The 14924-nt window shown below is 38.7% G+C and overlaps 2 protein-coding genes across 2 annotated transcripts in view; one reads left to right on the top strand and one right to left on the bottom strand.

Moving 5' to 3' along the window:
* Nucleotides 1-14924, top strand: part of reck (reversion-inducing-cysteine-rich protein with kazal motifs) — a 223380-nt gene that overhangs the window by 156134 nt on the left and 52322 nt on the right. The gene's annotated exons all lie outside the window — the stretch shown is intronic.
* On the bottom strand, nucleotides 8277-11777 carry LOC306913353 (uncharacterized protein). Its single transcript, XM_079489954.1, has 3 exons — nucleotides 11674-11777; nucleotides 10794-11107; nucleotides 8277-10536 (listed from the first exon to the last, which is right to left on the bottom strand). Exons 2-3 carry the CDS (start codon nucleotides 10861-10863, stop codon nucleotides 9032-9034), a joined length of 1575 nt encoding a protein of 524 aa, XP_079346080.1. The 5' UTR covers nucleotides 10864-11107; nucleotides 11674-11777; the 3' UTR covers nucleotides 8277-9031.

Below are 14924 nucleotides of genomic sequence, written 5' to 3'. Positions count from 1 at the left end.
TATACTGTACTCAAGTATACTTTTGAGGAATTTGTACTTTACTTGAGTATTTACAAATTTCAATACGTTTACTTCTACTCCACTACATTTCGGATGCAAATATTGTACTTTTGCTCCACTACATTTATTTGAAAACTTTAGTTACTTTGTAGATTTAGATTATTATTACAATACATACATTAAGCTCTTCAGCCCTTTAAACATTTTGGCTTGGCCATTTGGAAATTGCCGATCTATAAGCTCACAACGTGTCACGATCCGATGCATTGTGAGCTTGTAGATCCGCTCGATGTTTATACATTTGATGCCTGAGGAAGGTCCCTAGTGACCGAAACGTTGCTTCATTAAATAAGACAATACTCTTGTGCCGAGCAGATACACAGTGTGCGGGTGTACCTTATTGCTTTATTTGATGTCCACTGGCCTACGCACCTGTGCATACGCCTGATTGCTAGGTGTGCGATAGTTTTTTCCTACAGTACATTTGATAACTTGAAATAGGATTCTGCATAATTCTGCATAATGAGTACTTTTATACTTTTGGTAGTTGAAGTATAGGCTACATTTTGATGCCAATACTTTTTTTTAACTACATTTTGAATTCAGGTGAGGCAGTAGGAACTTAGGAACGAACAGCAGTGACAACACACACAATTTGTGGGGAGGAATCAATTTCCAATTAACAGCTAAATTGGAGAGGAAAAGGCTATATATATAATTATGTGAAAGTAATTATGTGATCATTGTGTTATGGATAACAGGAACTTAAAGTATAGTAATTAATTCCATTCCATCCAACACAATACATTGCCATTCCAATTAGCAGTTGGTTGCCGTGGAGACATAGTAAATCCTCGTCAATGAAATATTAAGATGACTGCGCCAATGACAACGTGTTTCAATTAACTAAACGACTCTCTCTCTCTCTCTCTCTCTCTCTCTCTCTCTCTCTCATTTCCCGGCCACAAACATATTCATGTCAAGGACCTCCAATATTTACGAGTGCCTCCGTCGCTAGCCGTGAGTGAGTCAATTAATTTACTTTTATAGAGACGAAATTAAGTCGGGTCGGGGACGTATCCCGACACACACACATGCATGCACGAAATCTTAACCTTAACCTTTTCTCTCGGATTCTAATTCCGATTCTAATCAAAACAAGCTTTATTTACGGCCGATTACGGTTGTGGCGCGCTTTACAAAAAAAAAGGCATCGGGTGGTCCACGATCCTCCCACTATAGGATTGCCTATCCGTGAGCTAACTCCGTCTGGTTAAGGCCTGGGCTCATGTTTGCCCCTTGAATAAGGCACGTCTCTTTAACCCAATTTGGGCGGGAACCCCTTTTGGTGTTAGCATTATGTTATGCTTTAGCTATTGAAAAATAGCAGATCTACAAGCTCATAGCACGCCACCGAGTGGCGCGCTACAAGCTTGTAGGTCTGCTATTTTTGAAAAAATCGAAGAACGATTGACAAGTCCGTTGCTCTCCTCATGTCCCCCATATATGGGGACTAGGTTGGCGGAGGGTGTGTAGAGCCCAGGATCACATTGGATAATTGACACAGGGGTGAAAAACGGGTTACAAAATCGTGGGATAAAAATTATAGGTTAAAAAAAAAGAATCTGATCTCAGGTCAAAATGGGTTAAAATACCCTTATGGCACATGAATGGACCGAAACTGAAAAGAATTGTTGCGGTCAATGTAATTGTTAAGTAACTAAAAAGTACATTTTCACAGTAACGCATTACATTTTAGTGTAAGTAATCAGCAAAGTAACTGAGTCACTTTTGAAATGAAGTAGTAACGCTAACTATAGTTACTGGGTTTCAGTAACTAGCAACGACACTGCTTTCTTTGTACATCAAACAAGGTAGCACATCCAAAAAAGATGATTTAAATGTATTTGTATCTTAGTTCAAGGTTGGCTGCAGCTGTAGTAGTGTCTTATGCACTGCCAAGAAGAAAATGAGAGCAAGCACTCAGTTGAATAGTTCCATGTAGTGATGTAACGGGTGCACGGTTCTGGAAGGTATACGCTGAAGGAATAAATACCAGCACTCACGTTATCCGTTAGGATTCTTGTTTTATTTCAGTGTTCCCCAGCAGGCGTAACAAACAGACAGATGGAAAAATATACAACAAAATAACCATATGGTATATGGTTATTGTGTTGTATATTTTTTGTTTTATTTTATTATTTTCTTGTTTTGATACTACTCTCCTAATGGAAATAACTTGTAGAACATGACTAATTTATTGATGTAATGATGTATGTCGTGCACCCGGACCGTTTAGTGCAACGCACCCAGGTCCCCTTTATAAGTGACACAGAAACATTGACATCTAGATTAAAGTTGAAGAAGGCCATGTTATATAGAGTCTGGAACTACAGCTCCCGAAATCTGAGTATGGAAGCTGCCATTTCCGTTCACGAAAATATATTTTAAAATATCTTTAGAGCTTATTTTTTTGATTTCCTTTTCTGCTAAGCAACAAGCTATATATGCTTAGATGATTTCTATTTATATTTGGATAAATTTGCGTGACAGATCAATTTGAGCGAAAGACGAAACGCTTCCGCTTTATATTTTCTGATGACAGCTCTTCCGTGGCTCCAGACTGTATGATGAAAGCATTTGGAAATTGCGAGAGTCAACAGTCTGGTAACGTGACACTACCCATCGACTAATCTAATATACGGCAACCTTCCCCGTATTAATTCACTAGTCTGATCAAGAAGAACACAGTTTGCCGGCCACTGCTGCAGAGCTGACAATGAGGTTATATCTTCCCTTCTTCTCTGGAATCCTGCCTCAAAGCAGACCAGAAGTACCTGTAGAAAACTGAGTTTTTTCATCCTTGTACACATGTATGTACAAAATGTGATTATGTGCACTCATTTCTTCCCTGTCACAGACAGGATAAGTCATTATCCGTATAATAATTATATCTTATATCCATCATTACATTGTTATTAACAACAGACACAATAACAGCAACAACTGTATTGTGTAAACCTGGGAAACCTGGACAACAAGTCATTGTTCAGGTTGTGTTGCTCTGAGGGAATGAGGAGCACTCAGGTGTGTGGGATTAGTTTCAATAGGTGACTGCACTTTTATTCATTCATTCATTGTTTTTTCAAATGCTAAATAATGAACAAAGCACACATTCTTTCCCCAGGTTAAAATGTAAACAGGCTAAATGATGATGGCTGATTCATCCACTATAGACTATATTCAAATGCAGAGATTAAACGTGTTAATGGTCACTGGTTGTCTGGAATTGGACAGATCACCTGTTAATGATCACATTATGGATGAACTGAGACCATTTTACACCTCTTTGACTCTGAGTTTCAACAAAACTACAGAAATAGGTCTATCACACCGAACTTATTGTTATTATCCTTTGTAAAATGTTAAAGGTGCTTTAACTTGTGTAAGGGATATGTTTTGTTAAAATAGCTCTAGTAATCATTGCTATATTGTTTGTGCAGTAACAGAGGTCTTCCCACGTCTCCATACCCATTTCCCTAACATAATTATTACTATTTCATGTGAAATGTGTTAATAATAAAATTGACCAGTACTATGAAGAGAAGTACTGTGAATTTAAGAACTTATGACACAATATTTCGTTCACAGGTTTTAATTTAAAAAATGCTCACATGTGCTTACCACATATATCACTATAAAATACATTAGGCCTATATTCATAGATGTGTGCTAATTTCTCTCTCTCAGTTGGAATGGAGACAAATCTGAAATGGTAACCAGATAATTGGCCATTTGAGAACATGATCTGAGTAGGAAAGAGAGAGAATACATCTTGTGATGTCAAAGTGCAATGTCAAACATAAAATAAAAAAATATTAAAAAAAGGAAATAAAAAGCAAACATTATGACAATCAGTCACCAGAATACGGGTGTTTTCAATTAATCTGATGAAAGGAGATGTAGTTCGCACACCGGCCTTGAGCTAAACATTTTTATTTCATGGAGAAGAGGATACAACGTTTCGACCCCTTCGGGTCTTTGTCAGGATATGTTCAATGAATCTAACATGGTTAAAATGGTGTTTGAAAATACAATGGGAAGCTTGTGTACTTCTGTTACCAAACCCAAACTGTGAAATACCCCTTTCATATATTTGACCAATGGCTGTAGCCATAATATATAAGAACGTACACAATATGTATTTTGTAACACGTTTTTTTTTCATCCATACTTACAACACATGTACAAAATGTGATTATGTGCACTCATTTCTTCCCTGTCACAGACAATGTGTCTAATTTAAAATGTCTTGAAAAATGTCCAATAAGAAAATCCATTAACAAGTTAAACAAAATCGATCTATACATACAGCTGTATGGTCACAAAAAATATATATACCAAAGGCTTTTCCACACACATCACGATCATTTGGGTTTCTCTCCAGTGTGAATTATCTGGTGGCTTTTAAGGTTTTCTATTTGAGAGAAGTGTTGCCCACACTGATCACATCCATAGGGTTTCTCTCCTGTGTGAATTCTCTGGTGGCTTTTAAGGCTGGACATTTGAGAGAAGCGGTGACCACACTGATCACATCCATAGGGTTTCTCTCCAGTGTGAATTCTATGGTGTCTTTTAAGGTTTTCTATTTGAGAGAAGTGTTGCCCACACTGATCACATCCATAGGGTTTCTCTCCTGTGTGAATTCTCTGGTGGCTTTTAAGGCTGGACATTTGAGAGAAGCGGTGACCACACTGATCACATCCATAGGGTTTCTCTCCTGTGTGAATTCTCTGGTGGCTTTTAAGGCTGGACATTTCAGAGAAGCGGTGACCACACTGATCACATCCATAGGGTTTCTCTCCTGTGTGAATTATCTGGTGGCTTTTAAGGCTGGACATTGCAGAGTAGCGGTGATCACACTGATCACATCCATAGGGTTTTTCTCCTGTGTGAATTCTCTGGTGGCTTTTAAGGCTGGACATTTCAGAGAAGCGGTGACCACACTGATCACATCCATAGGGTTTCTCTCCTGTGTGAATTCTCTGGTGGCTTTTAAGGCTGGACATTTCAGAGAAATGTTGTCCACACTGATCACATCCATAGGGTTTCTCTCCAGTGTGAATTCTCTGGTGGGTTTTAAGGCTGGACATTTGAGAGAAGTGTTGTCCACACTGATCACATCCATAGGGTTTCTCTCCGGTGTGAATTCTCTGGTGGCCTTTAAGGTGTGCCATTTGAGAGAAGTGGTGACCACACTGATCACATCCATAGGGTTTTTCTCCAGTGTGAATCCTCTGGTGTGATTTAAGATTTCCCATTGTAGAGAAGTGTTGTCCACACTGATCACATCCATAGGGTTTCTCTCCAGTGTGAATTATCTGGTGTGTTTTAAGTTTGGACATTTCAGAGAAGCGGTGACCACACTGATCACATCCATAGGGTTTCTCTCCAGTATGAATTCTCTGGTGGCTTTTCAGGTTGGACTTGTCAGAGAAGTGTTGTCCACAATGATCACATCCATAGGGTTTCTCTCCAGTGTGAATTCTCTGGTGGCTTTTAAGGCTGGACGTTTGAGAGAAGTGTTGTCCACACTGATCCCATCCATAGGGTTTCTCTCCAGTGTGAATTAACTGGTGTGTTTTAAGTTTGGACATTGTAGGGAAGCGTTTTCCACACTGATCACAGCAGTGGCATTTTTGCTTAGCCAAGCTTCTTTGTTCATTCACCTCTGGTAGAACAGGGAAGCCAGACTGATGCAACACTGAATTGGAAAGAAAAAGGAAATGTTGTTTAGAGGCCTTCCTGGACTTAAAATAGCAAAAACTAGTGTAGAGTTAATGTACCCAATTATCAATTTAGCATCCATTTATATTTCGATTCCAAAATCGTTTTATATTCTAGAAAAGACACAAAACTGGTAGTCAATGCTAAAATAAATCAAAACAAACAAATGACTAGATTAAAAAAGAAAACATCCTTATGGCATACTGTATATCCATATAGACACAGTAAGTAACTTACAGAGGTCTTGGTGATCATTGGGTCCTCTCTTTTGAGCAGAATCATTTGAGGTGGCGTTGAGAGAGTCCATCTTCACTTCAAGCCTGGAGTCCACAGATGAGATCAGAAAGTATTGATATCCTGAACGGACAACTACAAACTCTTCTTATACTAGAGAGCCTGAGGTGGAACTACTATCTGCTTGGTGCTGATTGGCCAAAGAGTGTAACAATAGAATCATCAGCCACCAATCATAACAAACTGCTGCATGTGCTCCACCCCTCTCTGACTCCTCCCCCAGGTCATGCTCTATGCAACATTCTAGAAATAAACTGCTAACTGTGAGATTACTTTGTAAACTTCATATTTAATATATTAATATCTACATCCAATATGGAGTATCTGACTATCTGGATAATATATGTACAGTCTAACAATATTGAATAAGTGGATATTAATGAAGTGTTACTGCATGCAGCAGAGCCATTAAGAGGATTGCTCCATATTATTTCAGTAACATAGAACCAGCTCTGGTGAAGAAACAACAAGAAAAACAGTTTTCCAAAACTATTGTTTTCAAAACACAAAATGCCACTCACCCCTAAAGTATTGCAAACAGACTTCATAAATAGTAGTATTTGATTAAGTTGCAATGTAAGTTCAATTAGTTTCGACTTTAGAAGACAGTGGTGGGGTTTCTGTACAGGACTGGCCAAGGCCTAACAACAAATGAGTATATTGTCAAATCCTCAAAGTCTCGTTGCAAATTGTGCTCTATTGTTCTCATTTAATCACTTATCTATATTTACAGTGAAATCCCAATGTGTAGGCCTGTGTGCAGAAACATGTGTCAAGGCATTATTGACTCATGATCAGGATAAGTCGGGATAAATCAGGATAAGTCATTATCTGTATAATAATTATATATCCTATATCCATCATTACATTGTTATTAACAACAGAGACACAATAACAGCAACAACTGCATTTGTGTAAACCAGGGGTGTCAAACTCATTTTGGGGCAAGGGCCACATTGCGTGAAAGGTGACTTGATGAGGGCCGTGGCCAGTTGCAGCTCACGTGCGTTGACTTACAGTTTCACTTGGCTTTGTTGTCTAGACTGTTTATTGACATAAATTGACTTTATTTGTATTACAGTTGTAGGCTACAAGACGTTTGGTATGAGAGGTGGAACAAATACCCAATAAACCACTCTAAAATAGTTAAAATCATTAACCATTAATCATCATTATTTAATCAAAAATATCCAAAATGGCAAATTGACATGTAGCCATCATTAAATCTCTTTGCTTTGACTATCGTGACTATATTCCTCACTTGGTAAGGGAAATTAAACTCTACTGAGCTGTAACAACTATGGTTAGCCTCTCCATGTCCTGCTGTATCAGAGTGTGAGGAGAGTAATCCACAACAACTCAACTAGTAGTTGAATAGACTGTTAACGAGCCCATCAGTGACAACATTCCGCACCTGGGCAGAGACAAAGCAGTCTACAGCAGGGCCATTAGCGGGGCAGGTGGGGGAGGGGGAGTAGCAGCGTTGTTTCCTTTTTGAAAATCATCTCGAGGGCCGCATTGGACCTCTCCCTGGGCCGCATGCGGCCCACGGATCACCAGTTTGACACCCCTGGTGTAAACCATGGACAACTTTAAGTCTTTAAGTCATTGTTCAGGTTGTGTTGCTCTGAGGGAATGAGGAGCACTCAGGTGTGTGGAATTAGTTTCAATAGGGTTGTGATGACTGCACTTTTATTCAATGTTTATTCAAATGCTAAATAATTAACAAACCCCACATTCTTTCCCCAGGTTAAAATGTAAACAGGCTAAATGATGATGGCTGATGATTCATTCACTGTAGACAATGTATTCAAATACAGAGATTAAACGTGTTAATGGTCACTGGTTGTCTGGCATTGGACAGATCACCTGTTAATGATCACATTATGGATGAACTGAGACCATTTTACACCTCTTTGACTCTGAGTTTCAACAGAACTACTGAAATAGGTCTATCACACCGAACTTATTATTATCATCCTTTGTGAAATGTTAAAGGTGTGGTAACTTGTAAGGGATATCTTTTGTTAAAATATGGACCAGTACTATGAAGAGAAGTACTGTGAATTTAAGAACTTATGACACAATATTTCGTTCACAGGTTTTAATTTAAAAAATGCTCACATGTGCTTACCACATATATCACTATAAAATACATTAGGCCTATATTCATAAATGTGTGCCAATTTCTCTCTCTCAGTTGGAATGGAGACAAATCTGAAATGGTAACCAGATAATTGGCCATTTGAGAACATGATCCGAGTAGGAACGAGAGAGAATACATCTTGTGATGTCAAAGTGCAATGTCAAACATAAAATAAAAAATATTAAAAAAAGGAAATAAAAAGAGCCTCATCAAGTAGAAAAAGTATTGTACCAAAAAATGAATTTAAAGTAATAAAAATCACTCACCCGCAAACATTATGACAATCAGTTACCAGAATACGGGTGTTTTCAATTAATCTGATGAAAGGAGATGTAGTTCGCACACCGGCCTTGAGCTAAACATTTTTATTTCATGGAGAAGAGGATACAACGTTTCGACCCCTTCGGGTCTTCGTCAGGATATGTTCAATGAATCTAACATGGTTAAAATGGTGTTTGAAAATACAATGGGAAGCTTGTATATGGACTTCTGTTAAAATGGCCCCAAACTGTGAAATACCCCTTTCATATATTTGACCAATGGCTGTAGCCATAATATATAAGAACGTACACAATATGTATTTTGTAACACGTTTTTTTTCATCCATACTTAACACATGTATGTACAAAATGTGATTATGTGCACTCATTTCTTCCCTGTCACAGACAATGTGTCTAATTTAAAATGTCTTGAAAAATGTCCAATAAGAAAATCCATTAACAAGTTAAACAAAATCGATCTATACATACAGCTGTATGGTCACAAAAAAAATATATACCAAAGGCTTTTCCACACACATCACGATCATTTGGGTTTCTCTCCAGTGTGAATTTTCTGGTGGCGTTTAAGGTGTGTCATTTGAGAGAAGTGTTGCCCACACTGATCACATCCATAGGGTTTCTCTCCAGTATGAATTCTCTGGTGGCTTTTCAGGTTGGACTTGTCAGAGAAGTGTTGTCCACAATGATCACATCCATAGGGTTTCTCTCCAGTGTGAATTCTCTGGTGGCTTTTAAGGCTGGACGTTTGAGAGAAGTGTTGTCCACACTGATCACATCCATAGGGTTTCTCTCCAGTGTGAATTCTCTGGTGTGTTTTAAGGTCGGACAACTGAGAGAAGTGGTGGCCACACTGATCACATCCATAGGGTTTCTCTCCGGTGTGAATTTTCTGGTGGCGTTTAAGGTGTGTCATTTGAGAGAAGCGGTGACCACACTGATCACATCCATAGGGTTTCTCTCCAGTGTGAATTCTCTGGTGTTTTTTAAGGCTGGACATTTCAGAGAAGCGGTGACCACACTGATCACATCCATAGGGTTTCTCTCCTGTGTGAATTCTCTGGTGGCTTTTAAGGCTGGATATTTCAGAGAAATGTTGTCCACACTGATCACATCCATAGGGTTTCTCTCCAGTGTGAATTCTCTGGTGGCTTTTAAGGCTGGACATTTGAGAGAAGTGTTGTCCACACTGATCACATCCATAGGGTTTCTCTCCAGTGTGAATTCTCTGGTGTCTTTTAAGGTTTTCTATTCGAGAGAAGTGTTGCCCACACTGATCACATCCATAGGGTTTCTCTCCTGTGTGAATTCTCTGGTGGCTTTTAAGGCTGGACATTTCAGAGAAGCGGTGACCACACTGATCACATCCATAGGGTTTCTCTCCTGTGTGAATTCTCTGGTGGCTTTTAAGGCTGGACATTTCAGAGAAGCGGTGACCACACTGATCACATCCATAGGGTTTCTCTCCTGTGTGAATTCTCTGGTGGCTTTTAAGGCTGGATATTTCAGAGAAATGTTGTCCACACTGATCACATCCATAGGGTTTCTCTCCAGTGTGAATTCTCTGGTGTTTTTTAAGGTCGGACAACTGAGAGAAGTGGTGGCCACACTGATCACATCCATAGGGTTTCTCTCCGGTGTGAATCCTCTGGTGTGATTTAAGATTTCCCATTGTAGGGAAGTGTTGTCCACACTGATCACATCCATAGGGTTTCTCTCCAGTATGAATTCTCTGGTGGCTTTTCAGGTTGGACATTTGAGAGAAGTGTTGTCCACACTGATCACATCCATAGGGTTTCTCTCCAGTGTGAATTCTCTGGTGGCTTTTAAGGCTGGACGTTTGAGAGAAGTGTTGTCCACACTGATCACATCCATAGGGTTTCTCTCCAGTGTGAATTCTCTGGTGTGTTTTAAGTTTGGACATTGTAGGGAAGCGTTTTCCACACTGATCACAGCAGTGGCATTTTTGCTTAGCCAAGCTTCTTTGTTCATTCACCTCTGGTAGAACAGGGAAGTCAGACTGATGCAACACTGAATTGGAAAGAAAAAGGAAATGATGTTTAGAGGCCTTCCTGGACTTAAAATAGCAAAAACTAGTGTAGAGTTAATGTACCCAATTATCAATTTAGCATCCATTTATATTTCGATTCCACAATCTTTTTATATTCTAGAAAAGACTGGTAGTCAATGCTAAAATAAATCAAAACAAACAAATGACTAGATTAAAAAAGAAAAAAAAAATCCTTATGGCATACTGTATATCCATATAGACACAGTAAGTAACTTACAGAGGTCTTGGTGATCATTGGGTCCTCTCTGTTGAGCAGAATCATTTGAGGTGGCGTTGAGAGAGTCCATCTTCACTTCAAGCCTGGAGTCCACAGTCAGATGAGATCAGAAAGTATTGATATCCTGAACGGACAACTACAAACTCTTCTTATACCAGAGAGCCTGAGGTGGAACTGTAAAGTTCAACTCTGTTCCACTCCAAAGGACGCAACTCCAATTTCCAACTCAATCCAATGATTTTTTATTTTCCAACTTTTACACTCAGTGTTGGCTTCATTGGTGATTGGCTGGTCATTTCAGTTAGGTTGAAAACCTTCAAACACAAAGAAACAAAAGATTAACAACATTGCCAAACAACAAATGATAATCCTTTCAAACCAACAGGTTCTTTTTAACAATTCTTGATTTTAAACATTAAATATTCTTAAATAATCAAATGTCTTTAAACAATTAGTGTTCTTAAACAATGAATGCCTAAATTAAATGTCTATTAAATTAACTTATTAAAGTCAACATTTTAAACATTTCAAATTACTTCACCTTTAAACATCTAGAATTTTAAATTGAATAAGTAGTTAAAGAAAATAGCTGAACTTAAGCTTGTAGATCAGCTCTAATTGAACAAGGCATTTTAAACCTTTAACATGAATTGTCCATATTTTAGTGGTCTTTTAAATTCTTAATCATTTCTAACTTGGTCTTATTTTGTAAAGAGATACTATTAAACATAAATGAAATCCAACTCTCAAGCAAGTTAATGTGTTCCTTCCCCACTTCAGACTGAAGCAGTTGAAGCTACTAAACACAATTAGCCATATTTAACCACATCAAACAGTACATACATAAGTAAATAAAACAATACAATACAATATCACCGACCATTGGCGTCTTTGGAGGTAGAACCCAAGAGTTGTCTTTGCTGTTTGCATCTGGTGTTTGTTTGAATGACTGAAGCTCCATTCCTTTTAAGGTGCTCCTAATCAGGTAATGAGCAGCCATCTTGCTGCTGCATTCTGGGAGATGTAGTTTCTGAGGTGTGAGATGTCATGCTGACCAGATTTTGTCCATTTCTGAGTTTTTACTCAACAGGAACTACTATCTGCTTGGTGCTGATTGGCCAAAGTGTGTAACAATAGAATCATCAGCCACCAATCATAACAAACTGCTGCATGTGCTCCACCCCTCTCTGACTCCTCCCCCAGGTCAAGCTCTATGCAACATTCTGCTAACTGTGAGATTGCTTTGTAAGCTTCATATTTAATATATGAATATCTATATCCAATATGGAGTATCTGACTATCTGGATAATATATGTACAGTCTAATAATATTGAATAAGTGGATATTAATGAAGTGTTACTGCATGCAGCAGAGGCATTATTATATGATTGCTCCATATTATTTCAGTGACATAGAACCAGCTCTGGTGAAGAAACAACAAGAAAAACAGTTTTCCAAAACTATTGTTTTCAAAACACAAACTGCCACCCACCCCTAAAGTATTGCAAACAGACTTCATAAATAGTACACAAGTACAAACAAGTACAAGTACAAACAAGTATACTACCGCACACCCTGTACTTTTATATTTTTTATTTTATTAAGTTGCAATGTAAGTTCAATTAGTTTCGACTTTAGAAGACAGTGGTGGGGTTTCTGTACAGGACTGGTACGGCCTAACAACAAATGAGTATATTGTCAAATCCTCAAAGTCTCGTAGCAAATTGTGCTCTATTGTTCTCATTTAATCACTTATCTATATTTACAGTGAAATCCCAATGTGTAGGCCTGTGAAATCCTTTAGTGTAAGTGTAAGGTATTCATTCATGAGCAGGATATGTCATTCTTATAATACTCATATCCTATATTCATGGGAAACAAGTCAAGTCATTGTTAGTTTCAATAGGCTTGTGGCTGCACTTTATTAAAAACATTTTTTAAATGCTATAGTGAACAAACCCCACATTCTTTCCCAGGTTAAAACACGCTATGATGGCTGATGCTTCATTCACTATAGAAAATACATTCAAATGCAGATATTAAACGTGTTAATGGTCACTGGTTGTCTGGCATTGGACAGATCACCTGTTAATGATCACATGTTATGGATGCACTGAGACTATTTTACACCTCTTTGACTCTGATGAGTTTCAGCAGAACTACAGAAATAGGTCTATCATCACATGGAACTTATTATTATCCTCTGTGAAATGTTAATGGTGTTGTAAACTCATCACTATAGAGCGTCGCAGTCCCGCCCCTTACCATGGACCAGGAAATTAATCCCAATGCATTTTTCCCATAGACATTTCGTAAAGTATTTATTTAAAGACCTTTTAAGCGTCGTACGAAGCCAACTCGAGTCGTGACAAATCATGACAACACACACAATATTTTGGACCAAACAAATAATTAGAATAACATAGAAGAAAAACAACAAAAAAAGTGTTGTAACCTGCTGTTTCTTTCTTCTTTCTAATTATTTTTTCGGCCCCAAAAATTGTGTTTGTTGTCATGATTTGTCACGACTCGAGTTGGCTTTGTCCGCGGCGTAAACGTCTTTAAATAAATACTTTCTGAAATGTCTGAGGAAAATGAACGGAGAATCATTTCCTGGTCCATGGTAGAGGGCGGGACTGCGACGCTCTATAGGGACACCTGCATCAGTAAGCAGGAACTGGGGGTGGCAATGAAGGACCGGAAAGTCTGAGCGTGGCATTGTGAAATCTATGATCTCGACCGCAGTACGAAAAATGATGATGACTAGGGTGTTTGCAGTGCCGGAAGAAGTAGTCAGAATTTTTCACATAAAGGTATATTCAGTGATTTGACTTAATTCAAATATCACTTATTTTTTCTTTTTTTCTGGATAATCCTGCCTACTATAGAGTGTGCTGACCATATAAGGAGTTCCTCCCTGTCCCCAGTGAGCCCCTGGGGTCAAAAAACCCTAGTTTCAGTTTTGGTGGCGTGTGGCAAAGCCTTCATCCAATCAGGATGAGAGGGGCCTTCTTCCAATCATGATTGAGTGGGGGTGGGCCTTAGTGCACATGCTGTTGGCCTGTTGCACTTCCCCCCACTGTAGAGCACATTTTGTTACCGGGCGGACTGGGTGGTTTTCCAAATTACTGAATGCTCCTTTAAGAAAAAAGTGTCAATACCAGATACAATGGTGGAAAGTAACTAACTAAATGTACCTAATTCTTATCTTACCATCTACGTTGCCCCCCCTATGGGACCTGTTCTTGCCAGCTACGTTTATAAGCGTAGACAAACGTTTACTGTATGAACGCGCCGTCCGTCTGTTTACCTTTTAGCATTGCTCCGGGTAGAATAGCCCTCCTTCTTCACCAGCAGCGATGTTTTTTTTAAAATCCAGCTCCGTTGAGCCTCCATTATAACCCGATTTTCAAAGCGCCGTATCTCCAAAGGTTAGAGAGCTGTCCCATGGTGAGCCGGCGCGCACCCGACGATCGTAAATCATTTGTGATTTTGTATCGCATCGCTGAGAAAATGTAGCTGGTTGTACTGCTAGCTAAAGGCTGTGGGCTAATGTAGCTGGTTGTACTGCTAGCTAAAGGCTGTGGGCTGTGTTGTGTGGTGTCGTTCCACTTCCGGAAGCCTTCCTGTTTAACCCGGAAGGACAACAAGCTCCGTAGCATTGAAGTGAACCAGCGGCAGAGAAGCGGTCAAAGCTTTTGAACACTAGGTGGCAGTAAAGAAGTTAAGTATACTGTACTCAAGTATACTTTTGAGGAATTTGTACTTTACTTGAGTATTTACAAATTTCAATACGTTTACTTCTACTCCACTACATTTCGGATGCAAATATTGTACTTTTGCTCCACTACATTTATTTGAAAACTTTACGTTACTTTGTAGATTTAGATTATTATTACAATACATACATTAACCACTTCAGCCCTTTACACATTTTGGCTTGGCCATTTGGAAATTTGCCGATCTATAAGCTCACAACGTGTCACGATCCGATGCATTGTGAGCTTGTAGATCCGCTCGATGTTTATACATTTGATAACTTGAAATAGGATTCTGCATAATGAGTACTTTTATACTTTTGGTAGTTGAAGTAGGCTACATTTTGATGCCAATACTTTTTTTTTTAACTAT

The sequence above is a fragment of the Electrona antarctica genome, assembly GCF_951216825.1.
Source record: "Electrona antarctica genome assembly, chromosome: 20".
Lineage (NCBI taxonomy): Eukaryota > Metazoa > Chordata > Actinopteri > Myctophiformes > Myctophidae > Electrona > Electrona antarctica.
This window is presented reverse-complemented; position numbering and strand designations above follow the sequence as displayed.